The 26,350-nt window shown below is 49.2% G+C and overlaps 1 protein-coding gene across 1 annotated transcript; it reads left to right on the plus strand.

The window, feature by feature from the left end:
• The first annotated feature begins 1,895 nt into the window (after positions 1-1,895).
• On the plus strand, positions 1,896-26,200 carry Rab15 (RAB15, member RAS oncogene family). Its single transcript, XM_076848324.1, has 7 exons — positions 1,896-2,109; positions 20,927-20,987; positions 21,786-21,846; positions 22,350-22,427; positions 23,443-23,532; positions 24,679-24,744; positions 24,916-26,200. The coding sequence occupies exons 1-7, from the start codon at positions 1,986-1,988 to the stop codon at positions 25,072-25,074; spliced, it is 639 nt and encodes a 212-aa protein (XP_076704439.1). The 5' UTR covers positions 1,896-1,985; the 3' UTR covers positions 25,075-26,200.
• Positions 26,201-26,350: the final 150 nt, after the last annotated feature.

Consider the following 26,350-nt stretch of genomic DNA (forward strand, 5'->3'; position numbering starts at 1 on the left):
TCTAGATTAATTTAGGAAACTTCACTCCTTTTCCTGTCTTGCCTAGGGAAAGCCATTTCTTTCAAAATGAAATTCCCTCTTGGACTAAGGAATCCACCTCAGCTTGCCTCTTCTTTCCTGCTTCCTCTGACAGAAGCAAGTAGAAAGCCACTAAAAGTCTCAAATAAAGGAGACCTGTGGAGAGTGTTTACCATTACAGTGCAGATTAGTGGGAAGGCAGCAGTAGTATCCAGAGGGGTTTGGCTGAGTTGAACTTGAGCTCTGTACTCAGTGCACTGTGGGAGGAAGAGACACAGCAGGTTGGAATTCAGCTCAGCAGAAAACACCCCTGGCTATATTCATCTGTAGGATATTCTTACAGCCCAGGTAAGCAGAGAGAGACTATCACAGGGTGCTTTCTGTACCTCAGTATTTTATTGAGTACAGTGTTAAGTTCTGTGTTGAAGTCCTTTCCACACATTATCTTATTTAATCTTTCCAACAATCCTTTAAGGTTGTTATCCTAAATATCCTTAATTGAAACAAGGAAACTGAGGGTCAGATGGGGTTCAGTAATATGCTCAAGGTTGCACAGCTGGTGAGCAGTGATCTGGGACTGGAATCCAAATGTTCCTAACTCCAGAGCCTCAAAATGCAATGAAAACCAATGTGAATCCAATGTAGAGACACACACTTGCAAATCTTCATGCAACCCACAGTTTCTTTAGCTTTTAGTGTAAGTAGCTATCAGGTTTGGAATTTTTCCCTCTTTTAAGTTTAAATCTAGGCACCTTGCCTGAAATATAGCTCTTCAAGTCAAGCAAATGGACTTACCATTGATCTACCATTGAAAAATACATTCTCTATCTAATATTCAGCCTGAAAACACACACACATTTTTCATTACTTTTTAGAGATATAATGGGCTAGATTTGCTCTTCCCTAATACTAGTTCTTAGGGACGGGCAATTTTCTCAACTCCAGAGAGCACCTGTCTCGATGCTAACACATTTCAGTGGTAGTAAATTGGGTCTCCAGGGAGGCCCATTCATTTTTTGGTGCTAATGGTGTATCAGAAATATGTAGCAGTCTGAAATAATGTGTTGGCATCCTGAGAACCTACTCTAAGCAACTTAGATCCCAAATTAAGACTTTTGCCCTAAACTCCTCGAAAGGGTTTTGCATTTGGAAATGTTTTGTGGTCATCTATCTTTTCACTGTGGTGGACGAGGTCAGCAGGCTTTTCCCCGTTTAAAGACTAAAAATGGGAATGGTGGGGCTTGACACAATCTCGTAGTGTTGTTCTGGGGAAGCCAGATGGCAGAGAAGGACAATCATCAACGCTCTTCAGTTTTCAAAGGCGATTTCCGGGACGGGCATGACCTGATCAAAGCCTTTGAACTTGGGGTGAGGCTAGGTGGGTGCCGGCCAGGGAGGCCCCTCTTGCAAGGGCGAGCGGAGTTACCAAGGCTAGACTTGGGATGGGAACTGGGGAGAAGTGATAAGACCGGAAAGTCGAGCTTGGTAGAAGTGAGCGGGAAGGCAGCGCCCTCCGACTCCCGCTCTCAGAATGTCGGCGGACAGATGCAAACCTTTTTGGCACCCACCTGCGCCGCGCCTCTGGAGCGCGAGTCCGCGGGGGAGGTGAGGCCCCGCCCCGCCCCGCCGCGGGGTCCCCCGCTCTCCCCGCCCCCTCCCCCGGGCGTCCGCGGCGGCGCAGGGGAAGGGGAAGCGGGAAGGGGCGGGCAGGGGCCGCCGCCGCTTTCTCCTCCCACCGCCCGCGCTAGAAGCGCCGCGCCGAGCCCATCTGAGCGGGCGCCACCGCGCTCCCGCCGTAGCCGCGCTTCCCCGCGCCCAGCCAGCGGGCGAGGCCAGCGCGGGGCCCCGGCCCGGCTTCCTTCTCGCCGCCCGCGGCGTCCCCGGGCGGGCGCGGGCCGCGATGGGAGCAGCCGAGCGGGGCTGAGTCGGCCGCCGCCCGCAGCCTCTGGTCCCCTCGGGCCCCAACCATGGCGAAGCAGTACGATGTGCTGTTCCGGCTGCTGCTGATCGGAGACTCCGGGGTGGGCAAGACCTGCCTGCTGTGCCGCTTCACCGACAACGAGTTCCACTCCTCGCACATCTCCACCATCGGTAAGGGGCGGTGGCCCAGGGCGCCCCACCCTCCCTGCCCCGCGGCCCCTTCCCCTGTCGCCCCTTCCCCAGGATGAGAGGGGTTATCTGCCCCTAGAGGCTAGAGGCTGTGGCGTGCGAGGCCAGGATGAGGGAATAAACCCCCGGGTGAGCGGGCCATCTGCAGGGGACCAGAGCCTCGGTTCCTGCAGGTGAGGGGGTCCTACTGCCTGCCATCCGGGGCTGAGGGGTGGGATCTCTGGCCTCTAGCTGAGAACCTCCCCATCCAAGCCAGTAAAACGGGGGCGGGTGTAGGCTAGGGTACCCCGAAATGGGGCAGTGAGAATCGTAGCCAGTGAAATGACATCCTTACAGCCCCAAGTCAAGAGGGGGAGGGGAAGTAAAGCTTGTGCTCAGGAAAAGGGGTCAGAGTGGGGAGCCAGTCATAAAGCTACCTTCAGTTCAGGGGTGAGTCAATGTGGAGCCAGGATGGGGAAGACGGGAGGAAGGGAGGGGTCAAAGGGATTGAGTTACCAGGGGACTGGTAGTGAAGGTAAGCCTCAAGGTGGGACACCTGGAGGAGGGCACTGATGAGAAGCCCCAGAGCTTGAGAAAGGGAGGAACCAGCTGGCTAAAGTATGTTTTGAAGGAGGCTGAGGAGGGTGGAGGAAGGTCAGGAATGTTGCTGCAGACCTGGGGGGATCAGAAGGCAGGCAGGACCCACCTTGACTCTATCTCTAATCCATCTCTATTTCTGATCCATCCATACCAGGAGCCTGTGATTAAAGGGACAAGGCCTGGTGGCATCCTGGGCAGTGTTGTGAGAGGGTCACCTGTTTTCTGGGAGTGGTTCTGAGGCCTCTCCTCAGAGAGAGCCTCTCCCTTATGGGCTCTGAAGGGCCTCCTCCTCTGGGAGGTCTGAATTGAGGGGATTCCACTCATACCTGACAGGTTTTATGCTTGGTTAAACCTGGAGTAGCCTCCTCACTGCCTAGGCCCCTGAAAGGAAACTCCTGTGGGCTGGCTGGTCATCCAGTTGATATGCTGTCCTAGAAGCCCCTGCTGCCTTATGGGAGGACTCCAGCTCTTAGCTTCCTCTGGAGGATACCTCTCCCTGCTTCCCCTCAACACACACTCCTTGCTAAGAGAGAAGAGGGAGCAGTTAGATGCAGCCAGGAGGAACAGAGCCTGGTGGTTAAGAGACAGGTATTGTTTCTCACATACCTGGAGATCACACATACCTGGAGATCTCACTTTGGGGCAACATGACCTTGACTCTCACTTAAGCTTCTGAGCTTCAGTTTTTCATCTGTAGGATGGATGTGATAATAGATCAACCAAGATAATGTTTGTAAAGCACTCAGTACAAAGTCTGATACATGGGGAAGCTGGCTAGATGCTGTTATTACTGTTGTTAATTAGAATTGAGCTCTTAGCATCTCTCTTTGCTTCACAATCTTCATGGGACTTAGGTTTGGGGACAGAATTCATCCATATTCTTCAGGGATGCTGTAGGGCTAACTCCTAGGAGATATAGGAGTTTCGGCTGGGCCACTATTTGGATGAAAGACATTTCAGAGAGATGGTTACAGACACCAAGCCTTGGCCAGGAGAGAGCTCAGAGAAGAGGCAGGTGTGGGGCAAAGCATGGGAGTGAGCCAGGGAATGGCTGAGGAACCAGATAGGGTATGAGGACAGGTTGCAGGCTTGGGGCAAAGGGCAGCAGGTTACCTGACTTTTGCCTGAGGAACAGCCATTAGCACCCTGGTGTCCTGGCCACATTCCAAGTCCTAGGAGTCACCTGAACTTTTCCCTTTGAGGGCTTCACACATCCCCTTCATTTCAGAAGCTCTTAGGACTACTTATGTTGTGAGGAGTTAGCCTCCCCTAGTTTCCCTCATTTACCCTCTCAGCAGATAAATGAGGGAACCCTTGTTTATAAAATGTTACAGTATGCTATGAGAAGCACCCCGTGCCCCATATATCTGATCACCATCCCTTCCTGTCCCTTCACCTTGTCATCTCCTGTTGGAAACTTTTACCTCCTTTGGGACCACAGCCATTATTGGGTGTTGGCTGAGGTGGCCTCTTGGGCTCTTCTAGAGCATTTCTGTGACCTGGCTGGATTGGCGCATGCGGGCTTTTGACCTTAGCCTTGCCTAATGGTTTAACTTGAAATCTGCCTAGGCCCCTAGTGATAATAACATAACTGTCCCCTATTGGTTCTCGCTACTCTCTCTTACTCCCTCCTTCTATCACTATATAACCTTGTCCCTGACACAAAACTGAGATCTGCTGCGCATTCACTGCTGACACAACTCCCGGCTCAGTGTGGTTTCTTCCCAGTCTTGGGGTGGGGACTGGGCCGCGACCCTTACCCTCTCGCTCAGCCCCTCGGAGACGACAGGCTGGTCCTGCCTGTCTCCCATGTACCCTTGTTGCAGGGAGCAACAATCTCCTTTCTTAGATTCCTTCTTACTGCTAATAGGGGAATGCTAGGTAGGTTTCCTCAGAAACCTGAAATGTATCACTTTGGGGGCAGAGATGAGTCAATAAAATAGGTGGGGTGTCTCCACAGCACCCTCTCCGTCCAATGCCCTTCGTATATATTGGCCTAAAACCTGTTTCCAAAGTTCTTCCTCTGCTTCTCATGGCTGGTCCCCCTTTCCATGGGATGTAGAGGACTTTTTTGGAGTTTAGATTCCCTGGAAGAGAAAGAAACCTGCCTTTCTTCCTATAGCCTTTTAAAATCTGCTCCACTGGGTTTCTTATTGATAAGATGTTTTCTTAAAGCTTACTAATGGCTTGTAATTCCCCCTCATCTTGATTGTGTTTTTCAGCATTAACTAACACTGAAGGGAAAGAGTTGGATTGGATGGTCAAGAAAAGCTTTTTCTTTAGGTGATTTGGAAGGTTCCCAAGGAAGGGGTAGCCAGGAACAAATGGAGGAGTCAAAGAAATAGGAACTACCAGGTCATGGTCATTCATTTATCTGCTCACACAAAAAGCATGCACACCTTGTATGCTAGTCTCCAGAGGTTCCAAGATGAATAAACATCGCTGCTCTCAAACTGCCCAGATACATTCTTTCATTGTGCTGGACATTGATCTAGGCACCTTTACCAAGGGCTTTCCTGAACCCCGCTTCGGTAAATGGGGAAAACAAGACAGTTCCCCAATTATTGCCAAGATAGAGTTCAGATTCTTGGCAGGCTCTTTTGTAATTTTGTTGCGTATTTACTATAAGAGCTTGTGACATTCCATAAAAAAGCCTGCTGGGGCACAGGAAGGAGACCTCCCTTGTAGACTGAGGCACTGACTGTGCCTTCTCCCATCCTCGTTTTTCTGGCCAGTGGGTGGACAGGTGGCCCTGTGCTGGATCTGTGCCATGGGCATTCCCTTTCTATGTAGCTGTGCTCCCAGAGCGGTGTAGAGGAAGATAGTCAGAGCCTTAATATCTGCCTGCAACTAGTTCCTGACAGGTCTGTCTCATTAGGTAAAGTAATTGAACATTCCTACCAAACACGTGTGAGGCATTTTAGAAACATATTGCACTTCACCTTTTTCTGCCCACAGAAGTGTATAATCTAGTTGGAGAAGCAAGATATAGGTAAAAAAGAGCTGTCGCCAACATGAGATGAAATATCTGAAAGTACTTGGAAAAGCATTCTTCAAATGTAAGGGCTTATTATAATTATTACTGCTACTCTTTTATTTTATTTATTTATATGTGGTGCTGAGAATTGAACCCAGTGCCTCACACATGCAAGGCAAGCGCTCTACCACTGAGCCACAACCCCAGCCTTCATTACTGCTACTCTTTTTTTTTTTTTTTTTAATATTTATTTTTTAGTTTTCAGCGGACACAACATCTTTGTATGTGGTGCTGAGGATCGAACCCGGGCTGCACGCATGCCAGGCAAGCGCGCTACCTCTTGAGCCACATCCCCAGCCCCATTACTGCTACTCTTGACGAAGGTCACACAGTTATTATCCATGTAGGATGTGTCATGAGGCATCCAGTAATGGCAATGGCCCCAGAGCGTGCTTTTGCTCTCTGAGGTTAGAGAAGAGAGGCCCCTGTGGATTCCAACTAGCAGGGAAGGCTGAAGCAGCCTGCAGTGAGTGCCTGCAGGGAAGGGAGCAGATGGAGCACAGTGAGCAGAGATAACAGAGGTGTGAAATGAGTGGGTGTCCATGGGACTAGGACTCCCGCAGTTTGGCTGCTGCAGAGGGAGTTTATGGAGGAGTGTGAGAACATTCTTCTTTCTGTCTCCCAAACTAGAAGTGTCTCAGGGGTGAGACACATCTTATCCTTCGTTGTTTTCATAGGCCCTAGTACAGGGAAGGCAACATTTAACCCTCGTAGATCATTAATGAAAGAGTATCAGACCTGGTTGGCAGAGGGCATCAGGGGCCTGGCTGAGCAGGTGGGACTTGAACCTAGCAATGGTAGGAAAGGGTTTTGAGCAGGGTACTCAACAACACTGGTTGGAAGAGGATTTAAGACTTGAAGCAGGGAGACCAGTCAAGGGCTGTGCTGGTGTCAGGGCTTGAAGGAACCTCTCAACCAGCTCCTTCCCCTTCCTCCCACTCCCTCTGATGGTACCAGCACTAGCCTATGCAATCACCTGCTCTGGTTTCCTTCCAGAAGTAGGGAGTAGCTCAAATCCATCAAACTGGCCACTTCTGAAAGGGTCTCATGGAGCTGGTGCTGTTTGCCCAGGCACAGAGTCATATGTGAATGTCTATGTTCTGGAGAAGTTTGATGGCCTTTCTGCAAGGTGCCAGGAGTGGGATGTAAATCCAAGTAACTGCCCAGGAGCTGATTTTCTCCCTGCCATCCTTGCCACCTGGCCTCTGGATTTTTCATTTGAAAAGCCACCCTCAGGCAGCACCCCTATTGAATGAGGAGGAAAGCTATGGCCTATGATGATCCGGTTGGACCGGTTGAGCCATGGCTTGAGGCTGCTTGCTTGGACTGGGTTTACTGTGGTACTTTCTCAGGAAGTTCTGCTGGAACTGGCTCTGCCTGTGACAGGCGCTTGTGTTGACTGGGGGAGGAAAGGACCAGGGGGCCTAGATCTGGACCTGGAATTGAGTGACCCAACAGAATTTGGGGTGAATGTTTGGTATCTGTAGCCCTGGGATTTGTAGATTTCTAGAGTGAGGAGCTGGGCCTTCTGGTCTTTAGTAGCCCTTAGGCAGCCGGAGACCTGTATCTTCCTACCCTGTGCCCCTGCCCTGTAGAAAGGATGGGAAGGGAAGAAACAGTGAGTAGGATGGAAAGAGTCTGGTCAGACATGCACATTCTCTGTGGCCTTTTTGGCTCTGTGACCTTCAGGCGCTTATTTAACATCCTCGTACTTAGTTCTGCATCTCTAAATTGAAGATGGTAAGACAATCTTTTTCTTAATGATTATTGGGAAGATTACAGAAGCTAATGGATACAAAGCACTTGGCAGAGTCTTCAGTAAATGGTAGCTGCCACCATCTTCATAGTTATAATTGTTCCTAGTGCAGAAGAATGTTGTGGTGATGAATAAACTGTCAATCATGTGCTGTGAGGTCTTCCCGTCCATCACTCATGGAGTCATTTAGGCACTACTTACCCTACACCTACACCTCCTATGTGCTAGGCACCATGCTAGGAGTTGAGGATACAGTGGTGAACAAAACAGAGATCAAAGAGCTGTCTTCCATTCCAGGGGAGCATGTGAAGTAGGCTCTGTGTTTGTTCCAAGCCCCCCTGGCCCATGCAGTGCCAGGGTCTTGGAAGGAAGAGTGAGTGGGTGAGGAGGTGGAGAGGAGAGGGGTGGCCTGGGAGGATGGGGGCATCTCTGCTTCAAGGCTGGGGCCTTTGCTAGATGTTGCTCTGCCTAGGCCTCTGCTCCTTCATTCCTCCTTATAACACAGGCACAGACCCAGCCTCCCATCCCTCTCCCCAAGGACATGATCCCTGAGAATGAACACATCTGAAACCTGCAGAAGGTTTCGGCTGATCTGTACCACATTTGCAGATCTGCAGATTCATCCACAGCTTTGAGCACCCCGTTCGCTTTTGCCTGCCTGCATTCCTTGGTTTCTGCTCCTCCCTCCTCTTCCTCCCCTCCCCCAGACAGATTGGTGATGAGCTTTATAACATGAAAGTCGATATTTGGTCATTACCCTTCTACTCTGATTGCCAGCTCTTCTCAGAGTGTCTCTTCTGTAATCTAATATTCGTGCCTTTTTCCCTGTAAAACTGCCAGTTTTCTGTACAGGACTCTGACCTCTCCTTGGCTCTTCTACCTGGTCAGTGAGCTTTGTCAAGGGGTCACAGGGCTTTCTAGACATTTAATTCCTTCTACTGCGAAGGATAGGTCTAATCATCCACCCTATTTTGTAACTAAGAAAGCTGAGGACCCTAGAGAACTAGTGACTCCCATCTTGTATGTAAGGTGACCCAAACCTGAGCCATCTTCTCTCCTCCATTTTCTCCAAAGCGACTTTGGGCATGTTTTTCATCCAGAAGTCCCTTCCACAGGTTGCCAAGTAGAATGCCTCCCCTGCCAGCCAAAGGGGAGTGGGCATGTCTCCCCCACCTCATGTTAGGGCTCTGCTTCATTTACACACACCCCTGAAGAGAGTTAGAGGCCTGTGACTGAGGAGTCCAGGTAGGAGACCTCCGAATACAGGATCTGAGTGTTGCTCTCCTATTGCCATTTTGATGTGGATTTAAAGAGAACTGAGTGACCGAGACACCATGATCTATAGATAGGCCAATAGTTGGCTTTGAAACATGGGTCATTTCCTGATCTCTTTTCCCTGATTAAAATATTCTCTTTGCTGCTCTTTTCTGCTGTCATGTACTGACTTCATTCATTCACTCATGGATACTCACTCATTAATTTTTTTATTGCACATATTTAACTTTGCTGAGTAATAGTTAATGATTTGCCTTCCACCAGGCAATGAGAATATGAAATGAATAAGATGCTGCTTTGCATTCTGCGGACTCACAGTGTAGCTGGGGAGTCAGGCTTCCAAACAGCCAGAATATTATGCAAAAGAAATTATAGAGGAGTGAAAAATTCCCCCCAGGGGAGGTCGATAAAACTTCACAGAGGAAGTGACATTTGAATGGAGTCTTGAAGACTTAGTTGGGGACAAGGATCAGGGGAGGTACATATCTTTTTCCCAGGAAGAACTGCTGTGGAAAACACCTCTAGATTGGGACTATTGCTCTCCAGACTGGCTGAGGCCAGCTAGTAATGGCCACACCATGGTCATGCCAGCTTCAGTTCAGGTAGGTACTTGCTGGAAGTTCCCTTTGCTGGTGTGAGTGGAGCAAATGATCTGGAGATACTGTCCTATCCAAGGTGTTTCTTCTGGAGGCTCCAAATCTCTTCTCTGAACTGAGAAACAGGCCCAGAAGGAGGCTGGAGGAGTGAGTGGTCAGTAGCCCAGCACATCTTGACTGCCTCAGCAGTGCCCATTGAGCACCCACCAGCAGGCTCAAAAGAGGTGATGCCTGGGTCCTTGGGTCTGGTACATGGGAGTGGCACAGCATAGCTGGAGCATACCCCATTTGTCACAGAGGCTGCATGGAGGTCTGTGCCCAAGGCAGTGGGAAGAGCAAGAGAAAGGAAGCCCCATTTCCTGAGTGCTGACTTCATACCCACTGTGTGCAGAATGGAGAAACCTTACCCACATGCTCCACAGTGCAGCTAGAGAGCAGTCAGGGCACGGGGATGAGGAGTTCCAAAGTTGGTCTTGCTCTCAGATGTTTCTTGGTGTGTTCTTCATGTTATAGCCTCCACACAAGTGTCCACGGATGGATAGATGAGTGTCTGTGTGCATATGCCCATGTACAAATATGAGGGTCCCCATGAGATCTGAGAAAATGCTAGGGCCTTACTGTGATTTCTCCTTTTGTAACAGGAAAGGATAATGTTGGTCCCTCTTGCTTTTCTTTCCTGAGAACTATAAGTTTGACTGAAAGTGCCTGAAGATACTTGCTGCTTCCTTTGTCTGGGCCCTCAATCCTTCAGATCTTCTCCCTGCTGAGTACTTTCTTGTCACTCAAGCCTCAGCTCTGATGTCACTTCTTTTAAAATATTTTTTCTTAAGGTAGCTTGCACACAATCCTTGCTGTCTGCTCCATTATCCTGATTTTGCCTCTTAGCCCTTATCATTCCCATCCATGATGTAGTAATAAAAATAAGTTACTAGCCAGGTGTGGTGGTGCACAACTGTAATCCCAGCAGCTTGGGAGGCTGAGGCAGGAGGATTGCAAGTTCAAAGCCAGCCTTAACAACTTAGCAAGACCTTAGACAACTTAGGGAGACCCTGTCTCAAAACAAAATATTTAAAAAGGGCTGGGATATGGCTCAGTGGTTAAGTGCCCCTGGATTCAATCCCTGGTATAAATAAAATAAATAAATAAATAAATGTTACTTATCTGTCCACTCCCACAAGAATGGAAGCTCCCTGATGAAAAGGTTGTGTTCTATGTTGTCTGCTGCTTGTCTTGGGATTTCTGGCACATAGTAAGTACTGACTAACTGAATGAGTGAATGAATTAATACATCTCCCTAGAAGACTTTTGCTCCTCCCAGAGGAAAGTCATGGTAGTATTGGTTTCTTGGGACCCATGACAACACCAGGCATGTGTTTGGGGATATGAGAGGACAGGGGAGACTTCTGCAAGGGGGGAATTTTTTTTTCCCAGTAATTTTCAACCTCTTCTGCTCTGACACATGCCTTAAGGGGAAGCTCATAACAAGGAGGGAGAGGGTAGTTCCCGTGGCACCTGTGTGAGTGGGGTACTCTGGTGTGTGCAGAGATGAGTGCTTGGTGTCTTAGACTAAGGTCAGTGCTGCTTGTCAGTTGGGGTCACTGTTAGTGACAGATGATGCCTATCAGTTCAACGTGGCTGCCTAAGTGACCATGCCAGGACCACCTCACCAGCCAGGGTGCTCTGGGGTGAGGAGCTTCTCAGCTCAATCCCTGAGCCGTTCATTTCCTCCAGACTCACCAGGGTGAGTGTCCGATTGGGAAATCCCACTGTGTGATAACAGTCTGGGTCCTGGGTCCTGGGCTTCCAGAGACTGACCCTTTTAAGACATAGAATATCCTTCTGAAATCTCCAGAATTTCTTGTGGATAGACATCTGAATCAGAACCTTTGATCTCAGCACTCTTTTTTTAAAAAATATTTATTCTTAAGTTTTAGGTGGACACAGTATCTTTATTTTACAGTCATGTGGTGCTGAGGATTGAACCCAAGTGCCTCGTGCATGCCCTCTACTACTGAGCCACAGCCCTAGTCCCTGATCTCATCACTCTTGAGATTAAAACATGACTTTCAAGTGAGTTAGAGGATCAGGATTCTGTCCCTCAAGCCCAGGGCCACTTATATTTCTACTTCCTGTCACTGTCAGAACAAGATGGTACACGCTGACTAATGCATTTGTTCTGAGAGCCGGTGTCTACCATTCCCCAGGACAAAGCCAAAATGAGGGACAGCCAGTCTGCAGTTCACAGAGGAGGAAGTCAGGCAGCATGCAGTCCAGCAAAAAAACAAAACAAAACAAAACAACAACAACAACAGAAAAAAAAAAAAAAACAGGCTAAGAGTTACCAGACAGAAGGTAGAAAGCAGCAAGTAGCAGGTTTGGGAAAAAATGTCCCCACCCCCTAGTTGCTGTGAGGGGTCGAGATATGTCAGGATCCTTTGTCTTGAATCCTGTCCCTGGCTTTTCTGTGAGCACTCTTCTCTCTCTGTACTCTCTTTCCTATTCGCCCCTTCCCATGTCCATCAGGGGGAAAATGGCATTATTGGTCTCCTGCATAATGTTTAGGTGAGAGAGGGGGTTTTGAAATGGGAATCACTATCGTGCCTTGTTTCGGATGGCAGAGTCTGGCAGCCACCTCCCTCCAGGCTCTGCCTTTTCCTAAAGCTTGTTTTGGGGTGGGGTTTCTCAGGGTGATCCCTTTGGAGGTGACCTTCTGCCATAGCCCTGAGGGAGCTCCACATGTCCATCACATGCTAGATTCCTGCAGGGGGAGGAGCTGGGGGCATTTCTGGGACTGGTGCTTAGTAACTGGAGCCAGCATGGCCCCAAAGATTGGGTGTCTGCCTTGGGTTTCAGGTGTATTAAATTGTTCCTTGTTGAGGAGTCTCATTGCTAATGTAAAGGCTCGGGTCACACTGCGGGTCCTTTGGACCACGGTTGATCATGTTGATAACATTTGGCACCCGAGTCAGCCCTGTTTCCACTAAAACGTGTGGCACTTGGTGGGCAGGCAAGCTGGCACCCAACATTAACCCTTGAGGTGCTGGCCTGAGGGAGACCAGCGCCGGCCTGCTAATAGGGCCACCCCAGCTTTGCCAGAATTTAGGTTGGAGCCAGGCTCTGGGAGCTGTCTGAGGTCCACAGTGGGTGGTATTTTCTCTCTGTTGAAGCATTCCACATTTTTAGTTGAAACGTTCTTTGCCTCACCTCTCTTCCCCACCCTGCCCTCCCTCCTTTCCTTAGCAGGAGCCCCCTTCTATCTCCCAGAGCTCTTTCCGTCCCCCAGGGTATGACTGTGGGTATGACAGTCTCAGCCTTCTGTAGGGGAGATAGGTAGGGACATCAGCGTCACACTTTACAAAGCTCTGGGTGGCAGATCCTGTAATGGGTTTTCTGTTCTATCTCATCATCCACACAGAAATCCTATGACATCAGCATTGCCACCCGCACTTAACAGGTGAGAAAGCCCAGGCCAAGAGGCTCTCTGGTGTTCCGAGACCACATGGGCAGTGACAAGGCGGCATTGGAACCATACTCCCGCCTGTTAATGGCCGTGCTGCTCTGTTTGTCCTGTCGCACTTCCCGCCTGTTTCCAGGGCTTTCTCTGGAGGCAGACTGTGACTGGAAGGAGGTTTGTTCATGGGATGTACCCTGTGGCCTTCTTTCCGCTGTCTCTCCAGCATGTCCACTGCTGGCCTTGGGAGGCAGTAAGCTCTTCTGTTTGCCTGCCCAGGGCAAGATAATCCTGAGAGCCACAGGAGTGCCAGGCTGTCTCCTCTCACAGTTTGGGAGGCCAGGAAGTCCAAGATCAGGGTGTTGGCAGATTTGGTGTCTGGAGAAGGTGGGCTTGCTTTCTGCTTCAAAGATGTCATCTTCAAGCTGTGTCCTCCCATGGCAGAAGCAGAAGCAGAAGGGTTAACACACTCCCTCAGGCCTTTTTCATAAGGGCACTAATCCCACTCAAGGGCTCTGGTCCAGCCCTAGCACCCTGAGGAGGACCTTGCCTGTCCTCTCAGTTTTTTCATAGCAATGCTTTCACTGTGCTCCAGGATCTGGTTGTGGCCCGGCAGGCACTAGGGGTTGCTGCTGTAGGGGCAGAGGCTAAGGCATAGCAGGAAGAGCAAGAAACCTAGAACCGCCTCAGGCCATAGTCTGTTGTGAGGGCACTGTCCACAGCTGTATCAGGACCCCATACTGTCACTTTTTGTGTGTATGTGTGTGTGTGTGTGTGTGTGGTGCTGGGGATTGAACCCAGGGCCTTGTACATGTGAGGCAAGCACTCTACCAACTGAGCTATATCCCCAGCAGTACTGTCACTTAACTGAGGAGTTTTTCTTGTCAGTGTTTGTGAGATGCTCTGATGGGAGGAAACCATCTCTGCTCTGCAGGTGTAGGCACCTGTCCCTTCTTATGCTCTTTGGTGCAGGGGGATTCTGAAGGGATGTCTGTCCCTGGTACTGTGTTGCACAGAGGCAGAGATTAAAAAAAAAAAAAAAAAAAAGCAAACAAACAAAACTTGGTCAAACACAAAGTATACTCTCTGGTCTTTAGATGCTTTATGTCTAGTTGGGATTAGAAGACAAAAAATAGTAGGCAGCAGGAGAGCAAGGGAATATTGTTTTAGAAGTCTTCTCCCTGCTTGGTGGTTGAAGCATCACACCTGTCATCCCGGGGAACCGTTAGGCAGCAGTGGCACCGTCACAAGCTATGAAGCTTCAGGCAGTGAGGTGCTCTCAGGTATCATTGAGGAAAGGGCATATGCTGTGAGGACAACCAGTAGCTGAACTTGGGGTCTGGTATGGACTGATTGCAGTGCTAGGATCCAGCAGCCTCAGCTCAGCGCCAGTTCTATTTATTTATTTATTTATTTATTTTTCTAGTACCAGGGATGAACCCAGGGGCACTTAACCACTGGGCCACATCTCCAGCCCTTTTTATTTATTTTTTTAAATTTTGAGTTAGAGTCTCGCTGAGTTGCTTAGGGCCTCACTAAGTTGCTGAGGCTGGCTTTTGAGCTTCTAATCCTCCTGCTTCAGCCTCCTGAGCCTCTGGGATCACAGGCATGAACCATCGTGCCTGGCCAGTGCCATCTCTTGCCAGCACTCTTGTCATTTTTCAGCGTCTCTGCTTGTCTCTACGCATCTGTTTGCCTCAGGCTCGTCTGGTTGTGACCCAGCTAGCCTCTAGTTCTGCCGAGTCTGGAGGAAGCTGTCTTCCCCTGCCTTATCTCCCCTCCCCTTCCCTTTCCTCTTCTCTTTTTGAGACAAGGTATCACCTGTTGCCCAGGCTGGTCTCAAACCCCTGGGCTCAAGTGATGCTTCTTTCTCAGTCTCCCAGGTAGCGGGGACGACAGGCATGTACTACTGCTTCTGGCCGGGAGGGAGCAGGTTTGACAGGGTTAGCTGAGCTCCCTTGCCCTCGTTGGCCTGGTCATTTTGTGGGTCCAGCAAGACTGTTGATGGGCCAGTCAGGAGCTGCTTCTCCACAGAGGGCAAGCTCCACCCAGCCCTGTTTCCCTGAGCAGAGGTTTGGACTCAGCAGTTTTAAAGGGAAAGGGCGCTGACTGTAGCAGACATCATGATGGCCATGTCAGGTGTGCTGGGACAAAATGATAAGCGGTTTACTGGGCTTTGGGCCCTCAATTGGGAGAGGGCTCCCACTTCTTCCTGACTTCCTCCTCCTGGGGCTCCCAGGTTTCCCAGAATGTCTGCTGGAGCTGTATATAAGGGCTTTGCTTGTTTCTGCATACTCGTGCACTGTCTTGCAGGGACTTAGAGGTCGGACTAACAGGGTGATGAATCTGGGCTTACTAGAGTCAGAGGAACAAAGAGTTCCCCCCAAAATAGGTTATAGTGGGTATCTTAGGGCTGTTGTAACAAAGTGCCTTAGAGTGGTACTTTATATAAACAATAGAAATGTACTGTCCACAGTTTAGGAGCCTGGGAAGTCTGATGAAGGGATTAACAGATGCAGTCTGGTGAGGGCTCACTCTCTGCTACAGAGATGGCGCCTTCTACCTGTGTCCTCCATAGCAGTCAGCCAGAGCTCCCTCGGGCCTCTTTCAGGGCTCTAATCCCATACTCTGCCCTCATGAGCTAATTACCTCCCAGTGGCCCTACCCTCCCACATCAATGCACTGGGGATTGTTTCAATGTGTGACATTTGTAGAGACAGTCATGTGTGCCCACTGCCTCACTTCTAAATATCTCAAAATATCAGAATGGTTGTGGGGTATGGTGGATGTGAATGATAAACCAGTGTAATTCCTCAGCCTAAGGGTTGGGAACTACTGGTCGAGTGAAGAGCATCGTGGGTAGGTTTTTAAGAGACCCATTTTCCAGGTCTGGCTCAGCTATAGGATATGGGGATTAAGTTGGCTCTTTTGTGCCTTATGATCACAATACCCACTCCTGCCTATTTCACAGAGACCCTGTGGCTAAGGGATGTGTATAGGACAAGAAAAAAAACATATATATATATATATATATATATATATAAATTCTTATTTTTTAGTTGTAGATGGACACAATATCTTTATTTCATTTATTTATTTTTATGTGGTACTGAGGATCGAACCCAGGGCCTTGCACATGCTAGGCAAGTACTCTACCACTAAGCCACAACCCCAGCCCCCCCCTGGGGGGGATACACACACACACACACACACACACACACATATATATAATATTTTTTAAATTTTGTGGTTGTAAATGGACAGAATGCCTTTTTTTATCTGTTCATTTTTTATGTGGTGTTAAGGATTGAACCCAATGTCTCACATCTGCTAGACAAGTTCTCTGCCACTGAGCCACAACCCCAGCCCAGGACAGAGAAATATTTGAGGCTCAGGTATGGTTCTTCCTAGAGATGGGCTGCATAGAGGTTCAGTGTACATAAGATGGGGTAGGTCTGGGGGAGCCCTGAGAATCTTTATTTCTTCAAAGCTCCCTGGTGAGGTTGGTGCCACTCATCCTTAGTTTAGCAAGGGTAGCAGAATAGTAATCCTTTCCCTGCTTTCCTCCCTGATCCTCAGGGAGCTTTTATTCAACACAGGGAAGGTAGGAGTGAGAACCAGAGTAAGGTGTTTGTTGTATACCCCATATCAGCCCTTTGGGGGCAGCTCTTAGGTATTCTCATTCTACAAATAAGACTAGTCCACAGTCACACAGCAAGTGTCCAAAACAGGATTTGAACTCAGGTCTTTCTGAGTCCAGTGCCAATTGTCGTCTCTTTCACTCTATTGCGGCTCTCAGACTTTCCTCTGTCTGACCTTCCCCCACCCAACATGCACAGTGCTGTTAAAAATACAGGTTTCTGGGTTTCTCTCAAATTATGATTCAGTATGTGTAGGCAAGTCAAGGTAGTTGCATTTAAAAGAAATATCTCCTGGGGTGATTCTGATTCTGCTGGGGGATCTGCAAAGCACATTTGAGAAACAGTGAATGCCCAGGGTGCCTGGCTTGACACTTTGGGTGCAAAGCTTTTGCCCAAGTGTAGTTGTCAGACGTCAGTCTGTGTGGGAAGCACCTGGAAAGTTTGTTGAAAAAGACTGCTGGATCCCACCCCCAGAGGGTCTGCTTCTGTAGATTTGAGGTAGGGCCTGCATTTAATAGGGAGGGCACTTGCCTTTTTAACACGTCACGGATGGTGCTGATGCTACAGATCTGAGGACAATACACTCTGGGAACCACTGTCCTAGGACCAGCAACCTTAGCTTTATCTGGAAGCTAATGTAACTTCTCAGGCCTTTTCTCATACCTGCTAAATCCAAATCTGCATTTTATTTTATCACAATCCCTACCTTTTTTTTAAATATTTTTTTTAGTTGTAGTTGGAAACAGTACCTTTATTTACTTATTTATTCTTATTTATTTTTATGTGGTGCTGAGGATCAAACCCAGTGCCTCACACATGCAAGGCAAGCACTCTACCACTGAGCCACAACCCCAGCCCCACAATCCCTACCTTAATGTGTGCACCTTAGTGCTGTTTTGGAGGAGCCAGAATGAGCAAACACCAGGAGAGAGGCAGCTGGAGAACCCCTTCTTCCCATGGATACCAAAGAGGCAACAGAGGGGCCGATGGGCACCCAGAAGGGGATGTTGAGGACAGCTGAGAGATGAACCTTGGAAAGGGTAGAGGGCCCTTCCCTGAGGAAGGCAGAGAGATGACAGAGGGAAGTCTGGAGAGATGGGATGGGCCTCAGAGGAAAAGCAGAGGAGAGACATTCTGTTGAGAGCATGGGGTGGGCAGTGCCACTCTGGGTGAGGTCATGGCTGTGGCAACACGATAGGTAAACACACATTGGAATAAGCAGTTGGCCGAGCAGCTGGAAGGGCCTGCAAGGTGAGGATGCATGAATCTGAAGGGGGCTCAATCAGGCCAGCGTTTTGACTTTGTCCTGCAGAGCAGCAGTGAAGAAACCAACAGCCACGCAGGAGAGGATATGGCCAGGGTTGGGCACAAGGTCCTGCAGGCCAGGGCCTCATTGATAGAGTGGACAGGGAAAGATCTAGGGTGTGTGGGGACAGAGAGAAGAAGGACTAGATGCCACTGGAAGATCATTAGACTGTTAACCTTTTTATATTTAAAGAAAAAGGTGGGGGAAATCCTTCAGAAGATAATAGACTGTTTCGTCCAGCATATATTAATGCACATGAATATCCCAACTCAAAGCATTTTCCTTCTTGACAGGTTAAAGTAAATTTTACTGTGTTGTCAGTAGGCTTCGGTTGCAAGAATGTGTGTGTGAGAGAGAGAACATGCAGCTTGGTGGTGGTGGGGTTGCTGTGAGCTCCAGAATTCCTCAACCTTGACTCTTTGCCACAGAACTAAGTGAGGGCCCAGGGAGAAGGAAGCAAGGCCTAGTACTCACCGCCAGGGTTGTGCAGGTTCGAATCTGCTTGTCTGTTCTACCTCTTTTTTTTTTTTTTTTTGGTATTGGGGATTGAGTTCAGGGGTGCTCTACTACTGAGCTGTATCCCCAGCTTTTTTTTTAATTTTTTGAGACAGGATCTTCCTAAGTTGCTGAGGCCAACCTTGAACTTGAGGTCCTCCTGCTTCAGCTTCCCAAGTCACTGGGACCACAAGTATGCATTGCCGCACCTGGACCTGTTCTACCTCTTAGCATCTGCTTCCAACTTGCCCTCCCTCTCCTTTTCTTTCATAAAGAAAAAGTCCTCCTAATATTGGAAGATGGTCTCTCAGCAGATCCCTTCTCAAGGACCCAGAGGAGACAGGAAATGAAGCATAGTTGAGGTTTCCATTTCTAGTTAATGCTTAACTCTCCTCTCTTTCTCCCAACAAATAGTGCAAGAGGTAGTCAGGGCACTGGCTTCAAACAGATTTGCATTTGAATCTTTGCTACATGCTGTGCCAACCTTGGGCTAATTATTTGCCTTTCTGGGCTCATTTCCTCCCTCTCAACCTTGTAAGAGCAGGGACCATATGTGCTTTTTAAAAAAATATATTTATTAGTTGTCAATGGATTTTTTACTTTATTTAATTTTATTTGGTGCTGAGGATCGAACCCAGGGCCTCACATATGTCAGGCAAGCACTCTACCACTGAGTGACAACCCCAGCCCAACCATAGGTCCTTTTTTTGCTGCTTTGTCTATGGTGAGTACTGTTCAGGGCACATAACATAGTTAGTTCTCATAAATGCCCATGGAATAATGGAAATAAACCTCTTATCCACCCCCGCCCTTGTGACCACTTTGCATAAAGCATTGTTCTTGATCTGGCTAGTATGAGGATGAGCTAGGTTTATTATTTTAAAAAAATATATGGTTCTTTTATAAAGAAGCAACTCTACTGTCAAGCAACAAGAATCCCTTTTTACTGGTGGATTCTCATTATTCATACCAGTGGGATTTGTTGTTGCGTGTCCCATTGATTCCCTTCTATGCCAGGTACTGGGGAGAAGCAAATTCCTGGTAACTGTCCAGGGAGGGAGTAAGTATGCTACTGCCTCCCTCCAGGGCCAGGTGTCCCCCTCCCTCTTCCCTTTCATCCTCCTCCTCTTCATCCCTCTTTCTCTGCACACAGGGAAGAATGGCTGCCAGACATTGCCTGTTTGGAAAAGTACAGCTCAATAGATATGAATCAGCTTGGGCAGGCAAAAAATGATTCATGTCTGACCAACTTGATTTAGGGCAGGTTGTCCATTTTGAGTCTTCTTCTCCCTTCTAATTAGAGGAGATTGGTCTTGATGGTAGGAGGGAAGAGTCTGAATTTAATCTGTTTGTATTTGTGGAAGGCCGGGGATGGGATGGATAAGGGGATGCTTTCCCATTTGTCAAAGCACTAGTATGGAGGAGGAGGAGGAGGAGGAGGAGGAGGAGGAGGAGGAAGAAGAGGCGGCGGTGGCGGCAGTGGTGGTACCCTTGGGTACCACCTGGTAATGAACAGCCCACTACCTTGCCTTCCAATGTTCCCCATCTCAAAACGGTGGTTCATGATGCCTACACCTGACTTGCCTCCAAAGAATGCATGAAGATTTAAGGTTAATTACTTTACTAGACACAGCTCTCAGAGTCACTGGACACAGTCAGGGCTGGGGAAGAGACACAGGGATCGACACATCTCCCCTCATCTGTCAGCACCCACCATCAAGCCTGTCTGCTGTGGGTGGTGCATATTTCCCCAAATATGTGTCAGCCCTGGGCCATTTGCCAGATTCCCTGTGTTTCCTGTGTCTTGGGGCAGCTTAGTTCCTCAAGCCCTTGGGCAGAAGGGCCTGAGAACTCTGTGCTTCCTGTGCCTCCTCCAAGAACATGTCATACCATCTGTTAGTCACTCGTGTACCTGCTGCATGCCAGGCACCATGTTGAGAGCTGCAGTGGGTTATGCAGGCAGCCTCTGTATCTCACTGGGTCTTCCCAGCAGCCCTCAGATGTTTGTCGTGTCCCAGCTTTTTACTGTGGAGAAAATGGGAGGGCCAGGGAACCAAGTACCCAAGGTATAGCACGAGTCCAGTGACCAGCCAGCTGTCTCCTGACTGTGAAGCCTGTGCTTCTTCTAATGCGTCGGTCAATAACAGGTGCACTGAGGTCCCTTCCCTAGTGGGCTTCTGCAAGGTGCCAAGGGCTTCATGCACAGAGGGTTCTAAGACCAGGGTCTGTGCCTTACTCTCATCACAACAGTGCTACAACCCCTCCTGATTATCTTAAGGCAGAGAGAGAAACATCCAGGCCAATAAGGTATATTGCTATTCTTAGGGATTTCATTTCAGGAAGGGTAAATACGAATGTTTTTTCTAGAAGTGTAAATATGAAGGCTTCATACGTGACTAGAATGGGCCATGATTCCCCTGTCTGTACACTGCCTCCCTGTTGCCCACTGCTGGCAACTTTCAACTGGTGAGGAAGGGAAGCCCCCTTCAAAACTTAGACACTTCCCTGGGGCCCATTTATGGTTAAGGAGGCCCTTACTCGAGTCACCTCCTTACCACCTTTAACCAAAAGGAAATCCCTCCATCTGTGAGGTCCTTGGTCCTTCCCTAATCAGTTCTCAGCAGGTGCCCTTCCTGAGTTTCATGCTTGCTTTCTCTCCCTAGGTGTTGACTTTAAGATGAAGACCATTGAGGTTGATGGCATCAAAGTGCGGATACAGATTTGGTGAGTTGGGTAGGAGCAGGCAGGTTTGGGCAAAGAATACCCTGGGCTGCTGCTTAGAAACCATGGTCATGGGCAATCCCTAGGCCTCGTCTGGGATAATTGGACACCTCTATGAAGGCGAGAAGTCAAAAAGTCCATCCCAGGAGTGAACCTTAACCTCCTAGCTTGCTTGACAAACTTCATGGAGTAGATGAACAAATCACCAAAGGGTAGGAATTAGAAGGAACTGGTGAACTAACTGTTGTGGGTTTATTGTAGAATTAGGCTTTATGCTCAGGCTATGTCACACTGGTTAAGACTGAAGGATAGAAGGCTCTATCCTGGGTTTACTGCCTGATGCAGTTGCCACTAATAGCCACCAGGGGCTGCTGTGGCCCTCTCACCTGAGCACTACTTTTGCAGGAGGAGCTACCTCCTAATCCCAGAAGGGATGGTAAAGACATTGCCTTTGGAGGTCCCATGGGCACTGGGGGTGGAGCATCATCCTCCCATTCAACCAAGTCTGGCCATAATGGCCAAATTTTACAATTGTCCTAGGCTCAGTTGGTGCAGTGCAGATATAGTTATCAGGAGTGTCCCAGGCCTGTGGGCCTCGTTATTGCCAGTATAGAGGAGCTGACTTCATATCACACAGTCAGTTGTGCTCAGACCTCTTTGGGGACCAAAGCACCACTGATTTTTCACCTTGCAGCTCCCCATTTTTTCCTACAAAGGCACAGGGTCTCCCAGTTCTTGCTCCTCCCTCCCCATCTGCTCCCACGGTCCCTGCTGCTCTGAGGGACTGGCTTTCTACTGCAGGGACACAGCCGGCCAGGAGAGATACCAGACCATCACAAAACAGTACTACCGACGGGCCCAGGTGAGCCACCATTTTCAGGTAGTGGAGGTTTAGCTGCCACCCCACTTTCACTATGGGTATTTGAGGGGTGTTTGTGGGTATTTTGGTCACTGACCCCCTTGCATTGCCTTCAGAGGAGGGAACCTTAGGGCAGTCTTTCAGAGACCTGCTGATCAGTCATTTCTCAGTTATTCACGGAGCACTTACTGTTGGTAGGTTCCCTACCCTCATCCCTAACTTTCACCTCCACCCTGGGCCAAAGACCCAGGACAAAGCATGTGCCTTCCTACCCTAGAGAGTTCTGTGATGGTCCTAGGAAGTGGCAGCTGTGGGGGGTTTGAGAGAGAAGGAGACATTTCTAGATACTGAGGGGTCCTCATTATACTAAGCAAGGAGAGTGGCCCAATGTGTAAAAGACCCCCTTCCCCCATCTGGCTTCATGAGTGCACTCTTTCTGTGTGCAATCTCCCTCCCCCATATCTCTTTCTCTCTCTCTCTCTCTCTCTTTTTTTTTTCTCTCTCAGGGAATATTTTTAGTCTACGACATTAGCAGTGAGCGCTCTTACCAGCACATCATGAAGTGGGTCAGTGATGTGGATGAGGTAGGAAACACCACCTCACTGACGGGTGGGGAAAGGGCACCTCAGGGGAAGGTAAAGCAAGGGCCAGGCCAGATGGGAAGGGCCAAAGCTCTCAAGGGCTGGTGAGTCAATGCTACCAGGAAACCTAAACCCTGCCTTCTACCGGCTGGAAGAAGAGCTCTGGGTGGGTGAATCATGCAGAGCAAGCTGAAGCGGCCATGCCCTCACGCTCTGTACCTTGCCAGACCTCCATGCTGTGTCTCTCCTGGAAATAAGTTAGTTCCATACCTGCCCTGGGAGTAGATTCGTTCCTGAAATCTCAGGACCAGCTGCAATTACAGCACTGGGCTTCTAGACCAGAGCCATGACTCTGCTGATAGCTGGGGAGCCTTGGGCAAGCCATTTGAGCTCTCTGGGTCCCAGTTCCTTATCTGTTGAACAGGGGCTGCCAGTCTTAAGTATAACCTTTCCAACTCAGGTACCATTTTTTCAACCCAACAAGACACTAGAATTAGCCAGAGTGTCTTCTATCCTAAGCCACCCCTGGGACACTCTGGGGTCAGTCAAGGTATAGTAGTCCCTCCTTATCTGCCAAGACTCTCATTCCAAGACCCCAGTAGATGCCTGAAACTAAAGATAGTACCATACCCTTTTTTCTCCTATACAAACATACTATGATAAAGTTTAACTTATAAATTAGGTACAGTAAGAGATTAACAATAACATAGTAAAATAAAAAAATATATACTATAATAAATGTCACTTAACACTTAAACACACATTGTTTATTTCTAGAATTTTCCATTTAAGTTTTAGACCATAGTTGACCATAGGTAACTGAAATTGGGAAAGCAAAACTTCAGATAATGGGGGACCCCTGTACTTGGTAGAGCCTGACACTTGCCTCTGGTTACCCCACCGAGTCCCTAGGGCTCTTAACCTTGGTGGTGGTTTAGAGGTCAGTGTAGACTGGGAAAGGGGAGATGGGAGGGAAGGGCATTTCTTAATGACAATTCTGCTTCTCCTTTGTCTCCAGTATGCACCAGAAGGTGTCCAGAAGATCCTTATAGGGAACAAGGCTGATGAAGAGCAGAAACGGCAGGTGGGGAGAGAGCAAGGGCAGCAGGTAGGTGGAGTCCTTCTGTAGCACCTCCAGGGCCAGTCCTGGGAGCGGGGACTGGGAGTGCACTCACCATCATCAGGTCCTCTCACATGTTCCACAGCACCTTCAGGCCCTGGGGAGTTGCCATCTTTGAGAGGCTGCTCTCTGTCCTTCAGGACAGTATTTGGGGTCCATCCAGAAACAATTCTTGTAGGTCCAAGGTCCAAGTTCCTCAAAACAGGGACTTACCAGAGCATCCCTATTAGGGATGAGGAAGGACTTCAAGTTGCTAATATCTTCTTGAATCACATCCAGACATAGCTATGTTTTGCAGTGAGGAAACGGATTCCTGACCTCCTTGTGCTGGGAAAGAAGTAGGGAGGAAAGTGAGGTAGTGAAAGGCCCTCAGTCAGGTGTGGAATGTTCAAGCATGCAGGAAGACCATCCTCCCAGAGATCAGGAAGAAAGACTGATAGTATGAGACAAGAGTCCTCCACCCACTCTGAGGACTTCAAGAGTTTTTCTCTCCCTCTTCAGTCAATAGCATTCCATTAGCCCTTAAAATAAAATTGATTTTTTTTTTTTTGGTTACAAAAAATAATACATAGTCATTGAAAATGTGGAAGTAGAGGTAACCCTGTGAGAATAACAGTATTTATCAAGCACCACATGTACGGCACTGTGTTCAATAAGTGCTTTTAGGAGCATGACCCCATTTAATCAACCCATTACTTTAGGTCATGGACACTGTCATTCTCCTTTAAGGGAAGAGGAAATTGGGGCTTAGGGAGAATAAGTAGCTTGTCCAAGGTCCTACAGCTGTTGTGTGGCAGTCCCAGGGAACCTCATCTGGGTCTCTTGCACTCCAGAGTCACTCCATAGTGTTTGCTAACATGCCGCACTACCACTGCATTTTGGCATCTTTGTGTTCTGAGGTATGATGTGTGAACTGGGGGTGTACGTGCGTGTTGGAGGAGTGGGGTGTATTTGTGGATCATCTTTCCCCATTCTGTGCCAGTCTATGTCTTGGAAGGAGCCCAGTCTCATCTGAGAAGTGGTCTGCTCTGAGAAATTGTCACTGCACAGCGTGGTCTGCGAGTGTACATGCCAGTGGCTTGGGTGCCTCCCTTCCCTTACTGACTCTCTTTCAGAAATGTCCTTCTCTTGCAGCTGGCTAAGGAGTACGGCATGGACTTCTATGAAACAAGTGCCTGCACCAACCTCAATATTAAAGAGGTGAGACCAAGGGGCAGCAGCTGCCCTGCCTCTGGCTGAGTCCGCAGAGTGGGGAGGTGAGAGGAGGAGGTGGAGACAGGAGCCAAGATAAGATAGGACTGGCCCCTTGGGCAGTTACAGAGTTGCCGGGAAGAGAAGACGCTGGCTAACCCGTGCCCCTTGGTTTCCCAGTCTTTCACGCGTCTGACGGAGCTGGTGCTGCAGGCCCACAGGAAGGAGCTGGATGGTCTCCGGATACGAGCCAGTAACGAGCTGGCCTTGGCAGAGCTGGAAGAGGAGGAGGGCAAACCCGAGGGCCCAGCGAACTCTTCAAAAACCTGCTGGTGCTGAGGGTCCTGTGTGGGGCGCCCCACACAAACCCCTTTCCCTCAAGAGGCCTGTGGGCAGACAGGGGAGCCTGGGCGTTGCCTACTGCTGTCCTCTCATTTGACGACCCTGTCAAAAATCAGTAGCTGCTACTCTTCCCCTGCCTGGCCCTGAGAGCAACTCTGCTGGCATCTCTGAGCAGCCTCTGCCCCCAGCCCCTCTACCCTGGAGTGGTATCCTTCAGCCTGTTTCCCCAGCCATGGGCCTGCTGTGACCCCCGTGGTGTGCTTTGAGCGCCGTCCCACCACCAGAGCTCCCTGGACAATGGCTGAGGCTGGAGTCAAGACTGCTTAAAGGCTCCTTTATGAGTGCATCTTGGTCCTCTGCTTTTTCTCTTTTCTTCCCGCTCTTCACCTCCTTCCCTCAAGTGTGTTTCCTCTCAAAGCCCCTCCTACCCTTGCCTGTGTGTCCCTGTGTGGCTACCAGAGCAGGTCCTTCCTTCCCAGCCCTGCCTAAGGGAGTGGACCCAGGCTCATAGGGATGTTCCATCCTCTGCTCTATGGGGGACCTCCACCTGCTCTGTGGGTGGGCCAAAGGCCAAGGGTGCTTCTTCCTCTTCTCCTTGTCCCTGCCCCTTCTTGTGCCATGGGCCTGCCTCCCCAGTGACCTGGGAAAGTGGATCATGGAGGTAGGAAGGAAATACCAACTGGTGGTCCTCATGTCTGGGGCTGGCTGTCCTACCTCTTTGTGCTCCCCCTGCCTGAGCTCTGGCCTTGCTTAGCTGCCCACCTGCCTCTGTGGGAACTGAGCTTAGAGGCAGGTGTTTCAGAAAGAAAAATTTATGAGGGGTTGCAGGGATAAAAACTCAAGTCTCTACCTCCCATGCAGGGTGTACACAACTTCTCACCACATGGGCCCCTGAATCTAAAGGCCTAAGGGTGCCACAGGGGCAAGGAGATCCCTGGGCCCAGAGCACTGGCAAACTAACTGCAGTCCAGAAAGAAGAGCACTCACAAGTGAAGGACTGGCTCCTAGCTGTCAGGGCCAGAGCAAGGGCAAGCAGGCCAGGTCAGCATTTTGTAAAGTAGAGGGGATGTGGTGGCAGCAGGGCCTCACACACTCTAGGCTAGCACTCTTCCACTGAGCATGTCCCCAGCCCTGCTTTACCTCTTGTGGTAGAAGAGAACTTCCCCATACTTCCTGGCAGAGGTGAGAGGTGATGTAACCACATCACTCTTCTTTCACTAAACCCAGCCTTCAGCAGTCAGGGTTTTCCTGGGTCCCAGAGTTTGTGGGAGAA

The sequence above is a fragment of the Callospermophilus lateralis genome, chromosome 3 (genome assembly GCF_048772815.1).
Source record: "Callospermophilus lateralis isolate mCalLat2 chromosome 3, mCalLat2.hap1, whole genome shotgun sequence".
NCBI classification, from domain to species: Eukaryota; Metazoa; Chordata; class Mammalia; order Rodentia; family Sciuridae; genus Callospermophilus; species Callospermophilus lateralis.